General features: G+C 40.2%; 1 protein-coding gene across 1 annotated transcript in view; it reads right to left on the bottom strand.

The window, feature by feature from the left end:
* Positions 1–3,012: 3,012 nt before the first annotated feature.
* The window catches only part of LOC130469680 (4-coumarate--CoA ligase-like 2), a 116,380-nt gene continuing 95,960 nt past the window's right edge, over positions 3,013–23,432 (bottom strand). The window contains exons 3-4 of the mRNA XM_056839100.1: positions 3,241–3,386; positions 3,013–3,087 (exon numbers count right to left, since the gene is read on the bottom strand). Of these exons, the coding sequence (XP_056695078.1) occupies positions 3,013–3,087; positions 3,241–3,386 (221 nt within the window). The remainder of the gene's footprint in view (positions 3,088–3,240; positions 3,387–23,432) is intronic.

Genomic DNA, 23,432 nt, shown 5'->3' with positions numbered 1-23,432 from the left:
TTAGGAATTTTAATCATCAAACGAATCCTATACGCTTTAGGTTTCGTATGTGAACACAAACTCTACACGAGCATGACCCGCAAGCGTGCAGGCCATGCCCGCGCACAGCCCACACGGCTACTCTGCCCACGCGAGCTACAAGCCCACGCGAGCAGCAGCATTGCTCGCAGCCCATTGCACGCAGCTGCGCGCGCAGCCACGACCTGCTGGGCCTGGCCTTGCGCTGGGCCTGGCGTGGCCTTGGCTGTTCGTGTGGCGCACTGGCTTGCTGGACGCGGGCCTGGCTTCGTGTTGGGTCTTCGTCTAGCAAGCTCGTCCGATGCTAATTCGTACGATGCGCTTCCGATTAATTTCCCGATTCCGGAATTCATTTCCGATACGAACAATATTTAACATTTCCGATTCCGGGATTAATTTCCGTCTCGAACAAATATTTAATATTTCCGTTTCCGGAATTATTTTCCGATTCCGACAATATTTCCGATTCTGACAATATTTCCGTTTCCGGCAATATTTCCTATTCCGGCAATATTTCCATTTCCGATAATATTTTCCGATACGTACCATGTTTCCGTTTCCGACAACATCTACGACTTGGATAATATTTATATTTCCAATACGATCCATATTTCTGTTTCCGGCAATATCGTCGTTTCCGGAGTATTCATTTATTTGCCTTTGACGATCTCAGCTCCCACTGAAACCAAGATCCGTCGATTCGAGAATATTGATTAGATAGAGTATTTAATGCCTTTAAATACTTGATCCGTTTACGTACTATTTGTGTGACCCTACGGGTTCAGTCAAGAGTAAGATGTGGATTAATATCATTAAACCACTTGAACTGAAGCGGCCTCTAGCTAGGCATTCAGTTCACTTGATCTAACTGAATTATTAACTTGTATAATTAATACTGAACCGCATTTATTAGACTTATCATTAAATGCATACTTGGACCAAGGGCATTATTTCCTTCAGTCTCCCACTTGTCCTTAGGGACAAGTGTGCATTTCCTAATTCCTTTGTCGCTCGATGCTTGATCTTGAACATAAGGTAAGAGTTGTCATCCTTATTATGTCCAGAGGTGTTTCTCGGTTTCAGAGTTCACCTGATCAAATAAAACAGATAATCATAGCCTATGATTCATCTGAGCACGGCCATGCATTTTACAGTTTCTAGCTCTCCGAGTGGTCTTGTACAACTTTCATCATCTCATCCCGATTTATGGGAGGGCAATCCCAATCTTGCGATCTTGAGATTAGACTTTGTTTGATAGGTGATTACCTGAGCGTTGCCTTTACAGCCTCCTTTTACGGTGCGACGGTTGACAACGTCAAAGTAAGCGGTTCTCAAACAAGTAATCTCAAATCACTCGGGTATTGAGGATTAGTGTCAAATAATTTCAATGAAATTTACTTATGACAGATTTTCATCTCTTACAGTAAAGTTTCATAGGTCTGTCCGATACTAGTCTTCCCAAAGTAACACTAGTGGAAAAAGGCTCATTTGCATCGCACATTTAAGTGCATTTGCGTCGCACATTGTGCGTGGCAAAAGCTCTCGACGCAAATGACCAAAAGTCATTTGCGTCGCACATTTGTGCGACGCAAATGACCATCATTTGCGTCGCACATTAAGCAAATGTGCGACGCAAATGACTTTTCAGGCACCATGTTGAAAAGTCATTTGCCTCACACATTAGCTTAATGTGCGACGCAAATGACTTTTCAGGCGCCAAAAAAATAAGTCATTTGCCTCGCACATTAGCTTAATGTGCGACGCAAATGACTTTTCGGGCGCCAAAAAATTAAGTCATTTGTCTCGCACAATAGCTTAATGTGCGACGCAAATGACTATTTAACCGCCAAAAATGTAAGTCATTTGCGTCGCAGATTAAGGTAATGTGCGACGCAAATGACTTTGGATATTCTAAAAAAATTGAGCTGCTAATTTTATTTAATCCTGGATTAAATAAAATCAGCAGCTTTCAATAATGCCAAAACACAAAATGCACACATAGTGATATTCAATTTAAACAAAATTCCAGAATGAACAAAGTTACAGAAATTACCAAGAGAACAACAATTGGCACGGGTACTAGGTAATGTAATACTAGAGAAGAACAGTTGGAATCAGATTGCAATAGATTCCAATTATGTAAAACAACATGTTCATAGAAAGCAATGCAAAATTAACTTATACTTCCAGTTTTCTAGACGCAAATGTGGATGACAATATACGATTCATTTGGTAGGAAAAAAATCACAGTAAACACTGAATGCATCTTCATTGTGAATCTAACTGTGTGTGTGTGTGTGTGTGTGTGTGTGTCCTTGCAATATGGATGACAATATACGATTCATTTGGTAGGCATATTCCTTTAAAGGAAAGGGAGAAATTTGAGAGAAAAGGGAAAAGAAAGAGGAGATGGAAATGGTTACATTTCTTGATATAAAAGGGGCGCTTCCCCTGCTTTACTGCTTCCCTCACCCTCTTTTTTTGTTCAGAAAGAATTTGATCTCTTCTGGGCTTTGTTGAATCAGACCTCAGTTGTTTGTCCTAACTCCTAAGAAAAAACACAAAATCGAAAACTTGTCATATTACAATCATAACTTCATAAGGATGAAAGGTATAAACTCGAAGCAAAAAGTATAATGAAACTAACTCCTCAAACGCTGCTCTTTAAAACTAAAACTTAAGGGCAAAAACACTTACAGTCAAGGAAATGCGATTCCTCAATTCTTCAACGACTTCAGGGTAAACTAGGCGGAAATTTCGACAATGTTTCCTTTGTAATTTGACCCTCCCCAATACATGGGAATGTTATAATACATTAATATATACCTGTGAAAACAAATTACAACCCAATAAAAGGCAAATTCACCATAGATCAACCAACATGTTGACAACCTAACTACACTTTAAACATGAAAGTATAAGTTAAATATTACAATAAACTAGCTAGCTAGAGATGGAGTTCAAATTAAGTACAAAGCTAAATATCGACATTGCTCATAAAGTAATCGGCCCAAATGTCTTTAAACTTGGTAATTTCTCCGGTGAATAAGGCGGTGTTCTTGAAAATACCTACAAGTGTTCAAAAGCATTGGTACAATTCTGGTAATACATAGCATTCTATTTACCATTTCATGTTCTAGGAATCCAACCATAAAAATCAGAAATAAAAACAGGATGACAATTATGCTATTATTCAAGATATGCTCAAGCAAGAATAAAGACCTGAAAACCCTTGTATTTGATGAGCTCTTTCAGCCTGTCAACCACATAAAGTTGCCCTTCATCATCGAAGTACCCAAGATCTCCTATAAGTACCCAACCTTGATTATCAATAGTCGACTTGGTGGCTTGTGGATTATTAAAGTAACCTGCCCATGACACAATAATGAATACTAAGTTTCTTTTTAATAACTAAAACAGAACAACATTGTGCTTCACCTTATCTCATCGCAACAAAAATCTAAGGCCATTTATATTCATTCATTTGCAAATAAATGCGATTAAACTTGTAAAACTATAATTTGTCCACCACTTCACTTTTTCTTCTATGTAAAAGTTGGTTTTATCCATCTTAAAACTTCATTTTTATACCTTAAGCGTATACACTACTGTATAACCAAATATTCGATGCATGTCCAGCTTTCCAAGAACAAGAGCTAGACAGTAAACATATTATTTTTGGGAAACTGCTCAGCTTCAGAAACATAGTTTTATTTATAGCTTCCTACCATATACGGTTTCAGATCAAAACGCATCAATCGTAACAAGACGAGGCACTTGGGCTTGCGCCCAAGCCCCATCGAGTGCACGAGGCTGCAGCGCCCCTCGACTGATCGTATGGATCACACGAGCAGGCCACACGCAACGCAGCAAGCCCAGGCCACGCTGCGCGCAGCCTGCCTCACTCGACGCGTCTGGTTGCTTCGCTGGGCGTGGCAGCGCGCGCTGTCCACACGCGACTGCTCTCCTGGCTTGCGCCAATGCCCATCGCCCTCGCCCACTCTCCCACGCTGCACACAACACTCGACACAAGGGCAACGTGCTGCCTTCTGCTCGTGTGCTATGGCCCTTGCTCGCTGCATTGTACCGCATGGGCGACGAGCTCCCTTGCTCGTCGTCGCATGCCCGCACTATACAACACCCCTTAAGGGTAACACGTAGCGTCCATTGCTTTGTGCGTGCAAGTTTTATGAGCGAATTTTATAAAAATTAAAACTTTTATTTCAAAATTAATGACAAATTAATAAATCATATTAATTTCATAATTTTTCGGGCGAAAAATCGAAAATTTATTAATCAATTAATTTCCGATTATCATGGATTCAAATCTAGGTCATAAAATATTAAAATTTATCATAAATTAACAATTTTTATGGTGGTTTTTAATCATGGATACCTAATTAAATCGTTAATTAATTATGAAAATCAAATCAAATTCTAAATTATTTGAATTTCAACAGATTAATTACAATTACAAATTAGGTTGTATAATTAACAAGCTTAGGCATTCAAATTTGTTAAACATATACAGTAGGTCAATTAAAAATTCAAGATTTAACAACAAGAATCGCAAATATTCAATTTAACATCTTAAAATTACAAACTTTTGCGTTCGAAAAACTAAAACCTCCGAAAAGTCATAGTTAGGTTTCAAATTTGGGAATTCTGGGTTCGGCCGGAAAACAGTTTATGATACATATAAACGAATATAAATCATGCGGAAAAACCATAAACGACAGGATTCCAAATTAATTGTCACATAAGAATTAGCATAATTAGGATGCATACTCTTTGTAGCGTGCCCTCCCTTGCTGCGCCCAAACCGAACAAGAACAAGTCTTTAGGACTCCAAGTGTCGTCCCTCCATAGAAAGTCCATAGCACGTCCGGATCCGCCTTAAGATTGACCAACTAGAATCTCCCTTGAGGTATTAAATTTATTCGGCTATTATGGGCAACGTGTTTGGCTGAATTTTTGCTCGAATTCTTACCTTTGAATACTTCAAACTCGTTGTAAATTATGAGCCTTGATCTCATATTTATAGGCCATGGAATAAGCAATCTAATCCTACTAGGATACGAATTAATTAAATTAGAATCCTAGAAGAACTCTAAATTAATTAATTTATCTTTTTAGGATTAGGAAATTTAATCATCAAACGAATCCTATACGCTTTAGGTTTCGTATGTGAACACAAACGCTACACGAGCATGACCCGCAAGCGTGCAGGCCATGCCCGCGCACAGCCCACACGGCTACTCGGCCCACGCGAGCTACAAGCCCACGCGAGTAGCAGCATTGCTCGCAGCCCATTGCACGCAGCTGCGCGCGCAGCCACGGCCTGCTGGGCCTGGCGTGGCCTTGGCTGTTTGTGTGGCGCGCTGGCTTGCTGGACGCGGGCCTAGCTTCATGATGGGCCTTCGTCTATCAAGCTCGTCCAATGCTAATTTGTACGATGCACTTCCGATTAATTTCCCGATTCCGGAATTCATTTCCGATACGAACAATATTAACATTTCCGATTCCGGAATTAATTTCCGTCTCGAACAAATATTTAATATTTCCGTTTCCGGAATTATATTCCGATTCCGATAATATTTCCGATTCTGACAATATTTCCGTTTCCGGCAATATTTCCGATTCCGGCAATATTTCCATTTTCGATACGTACCATGTTTCCGTTTCCGGCAACATCTACGACTTGGATAATATTTATATTTCCGATATGATCCATATTTCCGTTTCCGGCGATATCATCGTTTCCGGAGTATTCATTTATTTGCCTTTGACGATCTCAACTCCCACTGAAACCAAGATCTGTCGATTCCGAATATTGATTAGATAGAGTATTTAATGCCTTTAAATACTTGATCCGTTTACGTACTATTTGTGTGACCCTACGGGTTCAGATAAGAGTAAGCTGTGGATTAATATCATTAATCCACTTGAACTGAAGCGGCCTCTAGCTAGGCATTCAGTTCACTTGATCTCACTGAATTATTTAACTTGTATAATTAATACTGAACCACATTTATTAGACTTATCATTAAATGGATACTTGGACCAAGGGCATTATTTCCTTCAATATGTCCTTCACCCAAGGTGCATTGAGTCTAATACAAAGGTTCAGATTAATTGCGAACAATTAATTCACTGAGATCAAGTGATCGGAACAGCTAGCTGGAGCAATGCTTCCGATCAGTGAGTTCTAATGGATATTAAGCTCACAACTTACTCTTGACTGAACCTACAAGGTCACACCAATGGCATGTAACAGATCACCGGATTAAATGAATCGGAAATTCATTTAATAGCTTTTTGGGAATTAGTTTTGGAAAACGTATTATACGATACGACCTTGCATCGGAATCGTATATCGTATCACGAATATTCGTAAGCTGGGCGAAACGAATAATCGTATCGTAAGGCGGTGATTCGTCGTATACGATACGATAAATAATAGCCGTAACGCATTAGTCGCGAATACGAGGCGCATTGGAGCTGCCGGCCCGTCGAGCCAAGCGCGCAAGGCCCAACGAGCCAGCGAGCTCGCAAGCAAGGGGAGCAGGCCAGCCCGAGGCGTGGCACAACCGCGCAACAGCAACAACATCACAGGAGCGAGCACGCAAGGCCCACGGCCCAGCTGCTCGGCTGCGCGCGCTGTGGGCTTCGGCCTGCAGCATGTGGCTGGGCGCGGGTCTATGAGGCCATGTGTGCAAGTGTGGCCGGTTACACTAATATAATATTAGGCTATTATATTTTTGCACACAACCCAACACACATTAAGTTTCTAGAAACCCTAAACCTAATTCCAATATTACGTTCTTTAGTTTTCTCTCTGTGAAAACTGTTCATCCTGAAAAGTAAATATCTTGTGCGTTGTCTAAGCTACAATAATTAAGACGGATCTGAACGTATCGGTAAACCAAGTAGAGGAACGAAAAGTGGAGCTCTTTGTTCGTGTTCGTTGATACAATACTCGGGAAAACACGCTTCGAATGTAAGTTTGCTTAAACTGTGCTTTATACATGTGGCTTTGGGGATGTTCCGCACATGTTATGTATGTTTAACTATATTCCCCTACAGTGGTATCAGAGCCTTATGTATTCAAAGAATTTTTTAGCATGATTTAATTGTTTTTGCTGTTGTCTAATTTTTTTGGAATTTTTGTTTATTTTTTCGGAATTATTATGAATTATTGGATTAATTGCGTAATAGGTTCTGTAATAAAAAATATTCGTAATTTTGACTTTTCTGACACTAATCTGATTGAAAACGATTTTCTAAGATCAAATCATGATAATGGAATTGCAAAAACAGCCTCGAAGTATGTGTTTTTGGGCGTTTTTGTTAATTATCGAGTTAAAATTAATAAATTCGGAAAGTTTTTCAATTAATTGGTCGAACTAATCTACTCGGAATTGATTGAAATTTTGACAAAATGTTGATGGGAATATTCTTTAATTATGGTAAAATTTTCACCTGTTTTTGATAAGTATAAACCCTAATTCTTCTTTCCTCAAATTCGTAAATTTTAGATCGCTAGTTGAATTTTTAAATAATATGGATCTAGTAATTTGGTTAATTGGGGAAGGGAATATAATTTCATGGTCAGTGGAGAATTTTAAAAATTATTGGATTAAAATTTTGAATAGAGTCTTTAATTTTAATCGACACTTAAACCAAATTGATTAAAAATCTGAAATTTAAATGTTTAGAACGATTTAAAGTTTTAGATTTGATTATTTAAAAGTTCAAATTTTCAGTTGTAATCATCCGTTCTTAAAATTTGAATAAGGTTAGCCTTGATTTAATAATTTTAACGAAATTTGATTGTTGTTAAATTAATTACATCGTAAACATTGTTATTTTTCGAAAATAAAAATCGTTATTTTTTATGAAAAATAACTTAAATGCAAACGTTCGTGAAATTAATTTTTTTAAAAAATTAAGTTGGTCCGTAGTACGAACCAAAGGCACGAACACAAGGGTAGGGTGGACGTGTGGCTCGTCGAGCCACGCGGGTTGCCACGCCTGTCCCGAGCCGCAGCGACGTTGGCAGCAGCAAGCGTGCTGCATGCCGCGCGCGTGCTGGGAGAGGAAAGGGCGGGCAAGGCAGGGGCCCTTGCTTGCGATAGCTGCGAGCAAGCAAGGCACCTTGCCTTGCGCAGCGTCGAGCACACAGCACACAGGGGCAGCGCATGGCTGCGGGTACGTGGGGCGTTGGCTGCGGGGGCATGTGCTTTGCTCGCGTGCCTCGTAGGCCACAGCGTGCATTGCTGGGCTGGGCGCAAGCCTAGCCCGCACTTGCACTCGAACAAATTCTTTTTTGTTTCGTTAGGCTTGACTTTTATGTTTGCATTAAAATGAGCTAACGGGATAATTAATAATTATTTTATTTACTTGGGCCGGGCCGTGAGTTTAATTTAATATTTAAATAATTAATTATCCGAATAATTAATGGTTTGAGAGGGAGCCGCTAAATGAAATTAAAAATGAAATAATTATTTTTTAATTAGTTTCGTAATCGCATTATTTTAATTAAATTCGATTTTAATTAGAATAAAGTCTAAGGATTAATAATTTGGAAATTGATTAATATTTTAGGACGCGTTTATGTGAACGTGAGTTTTAATTAATTCACGTAAATACTTTCATAATTAATATGGGCCATTCGTTTTAGCATACGAATGAGTAAATGCATAGAATGGATATTTTATGTAATGCAGGTACTCCAAGTGACTAGTATGGCCGTTTTAGGATAGTTAAATACGGTATGCGAACCGTTCTATCTTTGAATGTAAAGTTTTAAATATGGTCTGCGTACCATGGAAATTTTGATTTAAATTTATTATTTCAAGTATTTCTAGTTTAGAACTTAAGTTAGCATTGAATGAAGATTCAAGACGATGCCAAGCTAACAAGATGGTGAAGAAGATTGGATGCTTCAAGACAAGAGTTTTGGGCCATACTAGTTCACCAATTTATTTATGAAGTTTATATATATTATGCTTGAATGAATGTATATTATGCATGAATAGGTTGTTTGTATGACTCGATTAGATTAAGTTCACTAAATAACCGAACTAACATAGAAACAACTAGGTCCAAAGTAATATTGAGTTTAAAAATTGCCTTACAAATCAAGCACTTACAAAAATCTAAGGATCTAACGTAGTAGGTTTACGCGTCCCAAAGGAGCATGTTGATTGTGGTTTCAACTCAAACAAAAATGGCATTATGTTGTGGCAATGGGATAAATTATGGTATTAATTTATTAACCAAGAGTAATTTGGAGATTACTAGCAATAGGTTTTGCTTACCTAGAATCTTAAACTACTTAAGACATGCCAAAGCTGCTTAACGATTTAGGACTTTTAGGGTCTCGGAATCGTTTCATTCATTTTGGACCATGTTTTTGCTTTTGCATGAATGAAATGTTTAATAGCATTAATATTGAATGCTAGCATTTATTTTAAAGTTATTAAGTTATGAATGATTATTTATTGCGAATTCTTTTCAAATGTAGTAATCAAATGGCCGCAAACAATAACAACACTTTCAACCTGTGTTCAATTCTCGACAAGGAGAAGTTGAATGGAAACAATTTCCTCGACTCGCAAAGGAGCTTGCAAATAGTTCTAATGCATGAGGAAAAAGAATATTTCCTAGAGGAAGAGTTACCAGAGGCCGTCGGGCCGGAGGTGACTCAAGCTTCCCTTAATCGTTGGATCCAGGCCAACAGGGATGTCAAATGTGTGATGCTTGCATCCATGAATCCTGAACTTCAGAAAACGTTGATTAACTCGGATGCTTACCAAATCATCTCAGAATTGAAGAACATATTTCAGGACCAAGCCAGAATCGAAAGATTCGAGACTCGGAGGTTAATCCTTGAGACTAAGCTCAAGAAAGGAGAACCAGTGAGCCCACATGTTCTTAAAATGATTAGACTCTTTGAGAACATGAGAGCTCTGGATTCTGACGTCTCAAATGAGATGGCTATTGACATCATTCTCCATTCGCTTCATAGTGGATATGATCAGTTCAAGTTGAATTACAACATGAACAGTATGGAGAAAACTCTTACTGAGCTTCACGGTACGCTGAAGACTGCTGAAAAGACGCTGTAAGAGAATAAGCACGACGTGCTTATGGTGCGTAAGGGTAAGAATTTCAAGAAATCTGGCAAGGGAAAGGGCAAGAAGGGTAAGGGAAAGGCTACGCCTTCACCTAAGTCCAACGGCACCAGTTCTGGTAAACAAAAGAGGGTGACTCGTTCTCCTACCGACTCTGAATGCTTCTAATGCAAGAAGAAGGGGCATTGGAAGAGGGATTGCTTGAAGAGAAAGGAAGATGAGAAGAATGAGAACGTTGCTTCTACTTCAGGTATGTATGTTATACATTGTAATCTTGCTAATTATACTTCTTGGGTATTAGATACTGGTTGTGGCTCACACTTATGTTCCAATTCGCAGGGACTAAGGAGAAGTAGAAGGATTGATAAAGGCGAGATGGATCTACGTGTGGGAAATGGAGCACGGATTACTGCATTAGCCATAGGATCTTTTTTTATTTCTTTGCCTAGTGGTCTTGTTTTGGAACTAGAAAACTGTTTCTATGTTCCTAGTATCACCAGAAACATCATTTCCGTTTCAAGTTTGGATTCTAAAGGTTTTAGTTTTCAATTTAAAGACAATAGTTGTTCTTTTGCTTTGAATGGAATGTTTTATGGTTCAGCACAACAAGAAAATGGTCTATATGTGCTAGATACGAGCCAACACATTTATAACATAAATACTAAAAAGGCTAAAACTGGTGATTCAGATCTCACATTTCTGTGGCATTGTGGATTAGGCCATATAAACACAAAGCGCATGGAATTACTTCAAAGGAAAGGAATTCTAGAATCATTTGACTTAGAGAAGATTGATCAATGCGAATCTTGTTTACTTGGCAAAATGACAAAGCAACCTTTCTCAAAGGTGGGAGAAAGAGCAAGCGAACTACAGGGGCTAATACATACGGACGTATGTGGGCCTATGAGTAAGAAATCTAGAGGTGAGTTTGTAGACACCTGCTTTTGTCCCCATTCCCGAAAGGGAAAGGTTCGATGATGAAAACGTAAATCTCCACTTGACAACGCATCTCCTATAAAATAACGAATCTCAATCACCCTTTTCATTTCACCCGAAACCTGCTATTTATAGAAACCTGCCATTTATGGAAACCTGCATAAAATAGTAACTGCCGTAAAGGGTGGTTGCTAAGAGTAGTAAGAATAAAAAGATAGAAACCTGTCAGAATTAGGTGTTGCACTCCAACATAAATCCTAAAAGATATAGAAATTGTGAAAGGAATTCTATTCCTATCGCAGTTCGATAAAAGAGTTAACGTATTAATTAAACTCATAACGAACCTAGAGTTCGTAAAGGGCCCAGACGCATTCCCTCGTAAATTGATACGCACCAAATAACTTGGATTAAGTCTCTTAATGAACTCCGTACTCTAGAGTCCAATCTGACAAAGAATTCTGCCAGACCCTATTATCAACGCCCAGCCCTGGGCGCCGAAAATTCCAGCGTCCAGAGCTGGGCGCCGAAAATACCTGGGACGGATTCTTTTCCTAATCCGTTTCGTATTCAAATTCCTGAAAAACTATCTTTCTACGCCACTTTTTCCTATAAATAGACCCCTAAGTTCGACGTGAAGAGAACACACACAACACATAATTATATTCTGAGTATTGACTCCAACCCTTCGCCTAAGCCTCACGCTGCGAAATTGTTCACGCGTTCTGTCGCAATCAATCCATAAATCGAACAGAACGTATCCTGTCCCATAATTTGAAATTCGTTAAATAAAAAGGAGAAATAGCAAAGTCAAAGTGGTTAGTTTTCTGAGAACCGTGACGCACCTCTCAAGGGTGCGTCGTAATGTGCCCCTTCTCGATGATTTAATTGCTTTCCTCGCCCTTTTTATGAACTGTTAAACTAACTAAATCTGATTGTCCTATCACGCCTAACAAATATAATATTTTCGGGAAATTGGATTATCATGCTAGGTCCCTTAATACTATTTAAATCAGATAATCACGATCGATCTAGTATTATATGTTGCATATTGCTAAAATTAACTCAGATTAGTTTAATAGTTAACGCATGTCCCTTTAATTATTTATGCTGAGCTAGTAAGGATATCCTGCCTCTGGAGTTATCGACGAGCGAAGTACTCCTCTCGGTAGTTACAGTCCCCCGAACCCTCAATCTCTACCTTGCGGGTGTATGTTGAGAGATCCCCACACCAGGGATCACAAGGGAACCTACGGCCGTCGTGGTCAAACATAATTGCACTCCCTTTATGTCACGATAACTGGGTTTTGTCAGTTTTTCTCATTGTCGTTAAAAACTGAATGGCGACTCCTATATTACTAGTCAATTGGGTGTATACTCACAGGAAATCCAATTATACTTGATTGAATAAAAAGAATCGTCACACCCACGAGGGATGAGGTCACGCATTAGCCTCGTGCTTTTTCGACCCCCTCACAGTGGCGACTCCACTGGGGATAGTGAAGGAAATTCTCGTGCTTGTAGGTAATCAAAATAGCCGAAGGGTGAAACGATCCTACCCCGCGTTTATTTCCCCATCAAGTTGGGACGACCTGAAAATCAGCATATTAATGTGAACGGGTAGAACCGCATAACGAATCTCGGCTCCCTCTGGAGTTTGGACTAAGGATACCTTTTTTTCGCCAATAGGGGGGTGCATACGCCGCGCATGTTGCCCACTCGGTACTTGTGCAGGTAGTACACCTATCCCGAACCCAATCGCTCGCTCATTAGGTCCCTCTCGCCTGCATGCCCCCTTGGTTTGCACTTGCGGGTTGGCCTCTTGGGCGAAATTCGTCTGTTGAAGACACTACCTCGACCGGGGCATGTGTTGGATCTACGATAGAAGCGGTACCAAGCCAGGCGCAAATAATACCCATAGAAGCCTCTCATAAACTACGTGACATATTTAATTTTCAAATCCATGTTTGTAATGTAGTTATGTGTAGCGAACTGTGTGACTATGTTATGATTGTGCGTACGAATAATGCTAGACAAATAATGCTAGAAAACCAACGACCTTAAAAAAAAATTGCCCAAACATTCATGAACCAATTGGCCAAAGAGTTATACCAAAATACGTGTTCCGCAAGCCCGAACGATCGCCACAAAAATAAGCGACGCTCGGGATGGCCTGTAACGAATCCCACAAACGCTGCACAACGCGTAAAGGACGTTATTAGGCAAGCACGCAAAATCGAAGTCGCATAAACAAAAGTAGACGCAAACAAAAAACGAGAACCAGCCAGGGACGCATTTTCAACGCCCCTGGCTGGGCACCGAAATTTCTCACGCCCACTGCTGGGCCCTGAAGTTGTTGCCTGGCCTTTTGGTCAGGCACAGCAGCCTCGGTGCCCGCGCATGAAAAAATATACGTAGCAAAAAAAAACTTTTCAAAAAATATTGCTACGAGGGCGTATGAAAAAGCACTCGATTCTAAAAGCGACTTATAAATAAATAAATAACTCTTTGTGTCGTTGTTAGGCCTCCTACGACGACGATGTTCGGCTCCAAAACCGAGCACGCTAATTGAAATAACCTTGAATGTCACATGGGCAAAGTATTCAAAGAAAATAATGTTCAAATGAAGTTTTCAAGAAAAAAAATAATGTTCGAATAAAGAAAATAAATCCGAGTCTAGACTAGGCTATGCCGAAGTACAATCTAAATCCTAAGTCTTAGTTGTCTTATCCATAGAATCGGTCCTAATGCTTGGTTTCGTTCTGCAAATAAAAGGTTAAGACATATTGAGTCTCCCTTCCTAACATTTAAATCAATAAGCACCCATATGTAATTGTCATCCCTTGCTAAGAGTCTACGGCCTCAATACTCTCTCTCACCAATAAAAAGAATATATTATAGTATTTGCAAAATGGAAACGGTCACATTCTGGAAATCATTCCCCCATAGTCGCACAACCCCCAAAGTGAACCTAAGGTGTTAATACCATGGGCAAAGAAAAAATTAATGGCCCCAAGGCTTATAATCACATTGGGTCACGACTATCATAGTCCTCTCGAGTCACTCGCTCCTTGAAATACTACTAAGTACGGACTAAAAGATTTTCCATGAATGCAACATGACCAACCATGAAAATACCCAAATCGGCATACCATAAGGCTACCACTGGGGTAAAGCAATACACACTAAAAGAGAAGCCGCACTAATGATTCTAGTCTTGCAAAAATAAAAATTCGATCTCCCCAATTAACTACCTTGCCAACATTAAGCAAAATGGAGCATGACAAATGAACACCCAAGGGTTAAAATCTAAAGTGTCAACCAACGAAAGTTATGGTCCAATTAGCCTAAGTCTGAGAGTTGCTTGGTCAAGTATTATAGGCTTACGCCACGTCATTATTTTGAGTCTAGGCCACCTCCTTATATTCATACACGGGTTATAATCAGAAAGATTAATGAAAGTTTGAGTCTAAATCACAACATCCAATTAAATCCCGAAAACTGGAATCTGAAAAGAAGCAAAAAAAGTTATTTTCGATGCAATTCTTTCGTTAAATTTCAATAAGGTCAAAACAAGGTTTCGAATCTACGCTATTTGCACACTTTAAGAAACGACTAAATACGCTTGCAAAGTAAGACAATTAAAAGGTCCACCCTAGGCCTATTAAAGCTAAAGGTCCACTATAGGCCTACCAAACGAGGCTCACTCAGTCTCGCCTCGTGACTCAAAGACCACAACCATCTACCTTTTAGCCTAAATAAAAAGGGAGAGCGAAAAGAGCGAGCCATGAAATACTTAGCCCGCACCTCCCAAAGTGCAAAGAAAGAAAAAAGAGAAAGAGAAAAGGGAGAGAGAAAAGAGCCATGAAATATTTAGCCCGTACCTCCCAAAGTGCGAAATCTACCCAAGTAAACGAAGGAAAAGAATTGAATCAACCAATCCAAATCATAAAGTTCTACGATGTCTACCCTTTCCAATCCTTATGTTCTTAGACGCCTTCGCTCTGGGGCCCCTGTTCAGCTCATTTAACCCATCCATGTTCTCATTGCCATAACCCAAGAAACCATTACCTCGACTCTTGTTCTTGAACTTGTTGTCAACCGCAAACCACGCACGGCCATTGACGCGTGCGTCATGTCCATCATTTCCAAAGACCAAACCTGCTCTTACATCACCATTAGCATAAGGACCATATAACTTGTTTGGATACATCTTGAGCCGTCCCCATGCTATTCATTGGCCTTGGTTGATGTAATCCTCATGCCTGACCAATACCTATACAACTTATCCCATCTCATTCAACCCATCCTTCAAACCGTCTTGAGTCACGAATAAAAAAGGAAAACAAATAAAAAGTACAAAAAAGTAATAAATAATAAAAAAGGAACTTTGAAAAGCGCCTTTAAAGTTAGTCTAAAAAGAAAAACAAGCATTTAGCGCACCAAAAAAGATCCGCCCAGAAAACATTTTCAGCGCCCAAAGCTGGGCGCCGAAATCTTTAGCGCCCCAGCCTGGGCGCTGAATCTCTCTGCTTGCCAAATTTTGTCCAGAAGTGCTCGTCATTTTATCCGCACACGCACGGAAAAATAACGAACACTTGGAGGGGTACAACACGTATTCAGACATACGTACCACCAAAAAATACATGTACCCAAAAAATACATGTACTCAAAAAATATATAAAACAAATTTTTGGCTTACGGCAAAGAAGTAGATTAAAATAATAATAAACTTCACTTATCCTACCGTTTCAAATAATATGTTTCCACCTCAGAACATACTTATCGAATTCGGCATTCTAAGAAACCATTTTCTAGGCTAAGAACTACGCAAGACCTGATTCCAAATTAAATCTATTTAAGGCGGATACGTAGGCAATCCATGATACGGTCCAACCAATTTGCGAAAATATTAAAGCCCATAGAAAAATAAGAATAAAAATGGAAGTCCCTTATTGAAATTTAATTACTTGCAATCCAAGTCGAAAGAAAAATTTAAATCAAAGGAAGAATCCAAGTCACCAAGATGCCAAAACGAGCATACATCGAAAAATAATAAGGGCACGTACCCTTGCCAGAAGGAGCACTCACACTCCTAGGCACTAAGCCAAGACTCAAAAGATCGCTTTGCCTCAATTGAATGGGGGCTAGCGCAAGCGTCCATGACCTCTAAAGTACTCGACTTGACCCTCCCTAAAGCGAACTAACTCACTTAAAGACTTTCTTTCACCACTAGACATAGTCGTTCGCTTAAAAACCTTCTTTCACCCCTAGACACAGTCATAGTCGCCGACAAGTAGTAAAGGCAGTAAGCTTGCAATAAAGAGATTGTTCTACGGCATCACCCCATCGTTCCTTCGAACTCAGGGCACCCGTTCATGGTAATTCAAATGCTTGCTAATCTCCTTCGGAAAAAATCAGACATTGTCAATAGGACATGGCACTTAACCAAGGCTCACCCTACTCAGACATATGACACGGGCATCTAAAATCGAAATCTAAAAGCATCATTAATGGGAAGACATGATAGCAACTGGGGGCTAAAAATTGAAATGAAAGAGCTAGGGAGAGAACTACGTATACCTTGACCTTTTGTACGGACATACACCAAGTAAATCTAAGTCAATTTGAAAACGGTTTATATTCCCGCAATTCTGGAAAAGATGGCCCTAAAAGCCTAAAAGCATATGCCAAACGGGCACAAGTATATCTTGACGCCTGCACCCTGGCTTCCAGCAAATCCTTAGACAGCATTCCAAAAAACGTAACAGTATTTTGATATAACCCTTCTATAAGTCAACTTTCTTAGGACACCTCGGATTGTACACAGTAGGACTCAGACTTTAAATAAATTTCAAATAATTTTCAAAGACTTTTTCGAACATAATAAAGTGTCGTTGGTTTAAGCTAAGTATGCGTCTATCTCAATGTTGCAAGTGAGTCAAAAGATTTCCAAATATGATTATGGGTAAAGAAAGGCACCTAGCTTTTGGTCAAGGCATACTACAACATGTGACTACCTTGACCATGGCAATGTCGCACAATACGACATTTACAAGAGAAGTAGGAGGTCACTACTCGAACGTACCTCGCACTAAACGAGTCTGGTTCAAACTATTCATGATCCATGTCACCATGAATACATAAAGACGTATGCAAAGCATTATAGCACCAAGCCAATCCCGTAGCTACAATTGGGGGCTTGAGAAAAACACTCTAAAAATGCTCGAAATGACGATTTTATCGCAAATTCTCGACGCTAATGCTATACATACATCATAGGGGCACAATCCTAAGGTTTGATCGTGTAAAACGAACCTTAGAATGGCTACAACCCCTCCCAAATTCTAAGCGCTACTTAGAATATATAAAGTCACCCCACTAACAAGGGTAACTGAAAATCGCGAGTCACCAAAACTCCTATCAAACTACTGCACATAACGCTCGCCCTACAAGCGCCCGTTACACAGCCAAGTTTTGCCCAGTGATATAAAAACAAGAAATAAACATCTATGAATCCTCGCATCTAACGAAGTAATAAGCCGCGCAAACCCACGCAAAAGGTGCTACACTTTCGAGCACCTGAACGAGGCGTGATGAAGTACTCCAATGCAATGATATCCCAACACCTGGAGAAATGTTCTAATACATGTTGTTAGGCCACACAAGCCTACGTCGCACCGTAAGTTCAATCGTCCCACGATACAAGTCTAAATAAGAGTAAGGCATATTGCACTAAAGAGCATGTGTAGAAGAGGCAAAGACTACTTATCGCCCAAATTCAAAATGCAAGCCACACGACTTCTACATTAAGGATTAAAGGTAGCAAAACATTACCTACCACGGTAGGGATAGCTCGCACCTACACGAGAGAACCTACAAAAATCGTACGCCAAAAGGAAGCATCCCAATATGCATACTTGGGGGCTCCAAGCTACGAAACAACCATATCAAAATAAAAAAAATCTCGAAGCAAATGTTCGAACAATCGAAAGGGCACGATGTTTGAGCCCACTTCATGAATGGGCCTGACCCCTATCAAGCTTCTAAGCAAACTATTCAAAATCAGTCATTGTTCAAAAAAAAATGATTCAAGCAAACTGATTAATGGACCGCACACGACGGCCATTCTATGAACGCTCGTTCGCACATACATATCATCATTCTAAGTATCGAACATTCACGAACGCGTTCAAAAGAAAAAATATATATACAAGAGCGATCAAAATCTTACGCCTCAAGGTATGTTCCTCGGGCCAAATAGACTCGCCCAACTATTGCAATAACTGTACGCCTTAAGAGCAACAGTTCCTTAAAATAATCGCCCCGAAGCGACATGCACCGTAGTCCACCAATCGGCTACGGCTTCTCAAGAAAATCATCACGTTCTAAAAATAAAGAAAGAACAAAAGAGAAGAGAATACATAGAATTTTCAAGTGAAGAAAAAATGAACGAACAAGAGGCCAACTGTGTCATCAAAAGACCAGCCCAAACAACACTTTCAACGCCCCACCTGGGCGTGAATTATTTCAACGCCCAGGCCTGGGCGCCGAAAATGAAACCAGGCTCAAAAAAGGCCCTAACTTCTATAGGGCCCTGCCATATTTATTCGACTTGAAAATTGCCGATTCCTTTACTGAAAGTCGCACCTCACGACTTTGTCAAGAGTAGCACACCACTACGAAGATCGCTCGCACTTACGAGCACGATCCCAAACACAATCAAGGACATTACAAAATGCGTATCCCCAAAGAACCTCTTTGACAAGAACTGACCGCCAAGCACGAGTACTTGGTGGCTCGAAAGAAAAAAAATATATCTCAAAAAAAAAGGGAGTATGCAAGGTTAAAACGATATTCCCAGACTAAGCTGTACGAAGTCCCATATTTGGATAATCTTAAAAAAAATAATAAGACCGGACTACGACCTCAAGACAAAGGTCGCCGTTGATACTTATACATGGTCCCCTAATCAAGGACCCAAGTAGTGGCCGTAAAGACTAGCTCAAAACCATGAAAAAGACCACAAGACAATGGTCTGTCTAAGCACGTTGTCAACCCACATTCAGGTTACAACTAAGTCGGAGCATCCCTCGAAAGAATTCGCTCTTGCAAGAATGAATAAAAGAAATTCTCAAAAGAAATCACAAAGAAAAAAAATGGAATAGGGACTTGCCCACCTCAATCGGGCATGATCGCGTCACGCGAATCCCAAATCGAAAAAACGAATTCAGGGACGTCCACCCTCAACGGACAGGGCTCGCCCACCCTCAGCGGGCGGGGTCTGCGTCACTAGCCGCGCAGGTCCTCAGTTTTCGAAAAATAAAGTCTTCAAATTTAAAATAGGCTCGCCATCTTCAGCCGGCGGGGTCTACGTCACAAACCACGTAGGTCCTTATTTTCAAAAAAGCACAAACAAATTTCAAAATAGATTTGTCCACTTCTATCGGACGGGGTGTCCACCCTTAGCGGACAGGTTCGCCATCTTTAGCCGGCAGGGTCTACGTCACAAACCGCGTAGGTCCTTATTTTCAAATTTCAAAAACAGATTCGTCCACTTCTATCGGACGGGGTGTCCACCCTTAGCGGACAGGCTCGCCATCTTTAGCCGGCGGGGTCTGCGCCATTAAACCGCGCAGGTCCTTAGTCGCTGCAGCGATAACTTTTGCTGGATTTTCCTTCGTTTTACGTCCTATAAAAACAAGGGTGCTGGATTTTCCTTCGTTTTACGTCCTATAAAAACAAGGGTGCTGGATTTTCCTTCGTTTTACGTCCTATAAAAACAAGGGTGCTGGATTTTCCTTCGTTTTACGTCCTATAAAAACCAGGGTGCTGGATTTTCCTTCGTTTTACGTCCTATAAAAACAAGGGGGTTTTCTCGTTTAACTAACCTTGAAAATGAGAATCTTTAAAAACACTTTTACCTTGTGGTTGGGCTTGGCCAGGCCCAATTACACTTTATAGTTTTGATTTCGAAAACATCTGTAGCTACTCCCAATGACAAAGTGAGGGAGTTTCTATGCACCTTTAGATCCTTCCAATGACAAAGTGAGGAAGTTTCTATACTATCAGTTGACAAATCCCAATGACATGTGAGGGATATGTCGACACTTCAAGTGATGACCCTTAAGTAATGTTATCACTCGGGGGCTCGTGAGACCCTCGCAAAACAGGTCACGTATACCATGGCTTGTGTGACGCACTCCGTCTAATACTTTGACCATCGTCTTACCCCAAGACTCAGTCAAAGTGGGGGCTAACTGTAAACACCTTCTTTTATCCCCATTCCCGAAAGGGAAAGGTTCGATAATGAAAACGTAAATCTCCACTTGACAACGCATCTCCTATAAAATAACGAATCTCAATCACCCTTTTCATTTCACCCGAAACCTGCTATTTATAAAAACCCGCTATTTATGGAAACCTGCTAAAAATAGTAACTGCCGTAAAGGGTGGTTGCTAAAAGTAGTAAGAATAAAAAGATAGAAACCTGTCAGAATTAGGTGTTGCACTCCAACATAAATCCTAAAAGAGATAGAAATTGTGAAAGGAATTCTATTCCTATCGCAGTTCGATAAAAGAGTTAACGTATTAATTAAACTCATAACGAACCTAGAGTTCGTAAAGGGCCCAGACGCATTCCGTCGTAAATTGATACGCACCAAATAACTCGGATTAAGTCTCTTAATGAACTCCGTACGCTAGAGTCCAATCTGACAAAGAATTCTGCCAGACCCTATTTTCAACGCCCAGCCCTGGGCGCCGAAAATTCCAGCGCCCAGAGCTGGGCGCCGAAAATACCTGGGACGGATTCTTTTCCTAATCCGTTTCGTATTCAAATTCCTGAAAAACTATCTTTCTACGCCACTTTTTCCTATAAATAGACCCCTAAGTTCGACGTGAAGAGAACACACACAACACATAATTATATTCTGAGTATTGACTCCAACCCTTAGTCTAAGCCTCACGCTGCGAAATTGTTCACGCGTTATGTCGCAATCGATCCATAAATCGAACAGAACGTATCCTGTCCCATAATTTGAGATTCGTTAAATAAAAAGGAGAAATAGCAAAGTCAAAGTGGTTAGTTTTCTGAGAACCGTGACGCACCTCTCAAGGGTGCGTCGTAATGTGCCCCTTCTCGATGATTTAATTGCTTTCCTCGCCCTTTTTATGAACTGTTAAACTAACTAAATCTGATTGTCCTATCACGCCTAACAAATATAATATTTTCGGGAAATTGGATTATCATGCTAGGTCCCTTAATACTATTTAAATCAGATAATCACGATCGATATAGTATTATATGTTGCATATTGCTAAAATTAACTCAGATTAGTTTAATAGTTAACGCATGTCCCTTCAATTATTTATGCTGAGCTAGTAAGGATATCCTGCCTCTGGAGTTATCGACGAGCGAAGTACTCCTCTAGGTAGTTACAGTCCCCCGAACCCTCAATCTCTACCTTGCGGGTGTATGTTGAGAGATCCCCACACCAGGGATCACAAGGGAACCTACGGCCGTCGTGGTCAAACATAATTGCACTCCCTTTATGTCACGATAACCGGGTTTTGTCAGTTTTTCTCATTGTCGTTAAAAACTGAATGGTGACTCCTATATTACTAGTCAGTTGGGTGTATACTCACAGGAAATCCAATTACACTTGATTGAATAAAAAGAATCGTCACACCCACGAGGGATGAGGTCACGCATTAGCCTCGTGCTTTTTCGACCCCCTCACAGAGTTCAGCTATTTCATAACGTTTACGGACGATTTCAGTAGATATGGCTATATTTACTTAATGAAACACAAGTATGAATCGTTTGAGAAATTCCGAGAATTTCAAAATGAAGTAGAGAATCAACATGGTAAGAAAATCAAAGCTCTAAGATCAGATCGAGTAGGTGAATATCTTAGCCACGAGTTTGATGACCATCTAAAAGAATGCGGTATTCTTTCTGAATTTACTGCTCCGGGGACACCTCAATGGAATGGAGTGTCGGAACGGAGAAAAAGGACATTACTCGATATGGTCAGGTCAATGATGGATCAAGCCGAACTTCCTTTACAATTTTGGGGACATGCGTTGCAAACAACAGCACTCACACTGAATCTTGCTCCGTCAAAAGAAGTTGAAAAAATTCCATACGAATTATGGTCTAGGAAACTTCCAAAGTTGTATTTTCTAAAGATTTGGGGTTGCGAAGCATATGTCAATCTATTAATTTTGGAAAAGCTCGAACCAAAATGTGACAAATGTTTTGTTCGTTGGGTATCCAAAAGAAACAAAGGGGTATTACTTCTACAACAAGTCAGACAACAAGGTTTTCGTTGCTCGTGACGGTGTCTTTTTGGAAAGAAATCATATTTCCAAATTGACAAGTGGGAGAATAATAGACCTCGAAGAGATTCGAGACGAACAACGAACCAAGAACTCTTTAGAAGCAGTTCAGGATGATGAACCTCCAAGGTCTTTAGAAGAGCCAGTGGGAGTAGTTCCTCAAAACGTTGTTGCCCCTCGTAAGTCAAATAGAACTAAGGTTCAGCCGGACAGATGGACAGGCGTCCTCTTGACTGAAAACTTAGACGTTCTCATATTAGAGAGTGATGAACCTATGAATTACAAGCAAGCTATGACGAGCCCAAGCTCCACTAAATGGTTAGAGGCCATGAAATCTGAAATAGACTCCATGTCTGAAAATCAAGTCTGGGATTTGGTAGATTTGTCGGATGGGTTTACACCTATCGGATGCAAATGGGTCTTCAAATTGAAGAAAGACAAAGATGGAATTATATACATATACAAGGCTAGATTTTTAGCAAAAGGTTACAGGCAAGTTCACAGCGTTGACTACGATGAAACCTTTTCTCCAGTCGCGATGCTTAAGTCTATTCGGATAATCTTTGCGATTGCCGCGTTTCATGACTATGAAATATGGCAAATGGATGTCAAAATTGCCTTCTTGAATGGTGTTCTTGAAGAGACTGTGTTTATGACACAGCCGAAGGGTTTTGTCGATCAAAAGAACCAAGGAAAGGGATGCAAGCTTAAGAAATCCATTTACGGATTAAAGCAGGCATCAAGGAGTTGGAATAAACGATTTGATGAAGCAGTCAATAAGTTTGGCTTCATCAAGAATCAGGACGAATCTTGTGTATACAAGAAGGTCAGTGGGCGTAAAATTGCATTCCTAGTCTTTTATGTAGACGATATACTACTTATTGGAAACGACATTCCTATGTTGGAGTCTGTAAAGACTTGGCTTGGAAAGTGTTTCTCAATGAAGGACTTAGGAGAGGCACAATACATATTGGGCATCAAGATCTATAGGGATAGATC

This window comes from Spinacia oleracea, chromosome 3 (assembly GCF_020520425.1).
Source record: "Spinacia oleracea cultivar Varoflay chromosome 3, BTI_SOV_V1, whole genome shotgun sequence".
NCBI lineage: Eukaryota > Viridiplantae > Streptophyta > Magnoliopsida > Caryophyllales > Amaranthaceae > Spinacia > Spinacia oleracea.
This window is presented reverse-complemented; position numbering and strand designations above follow the sequence as displayed.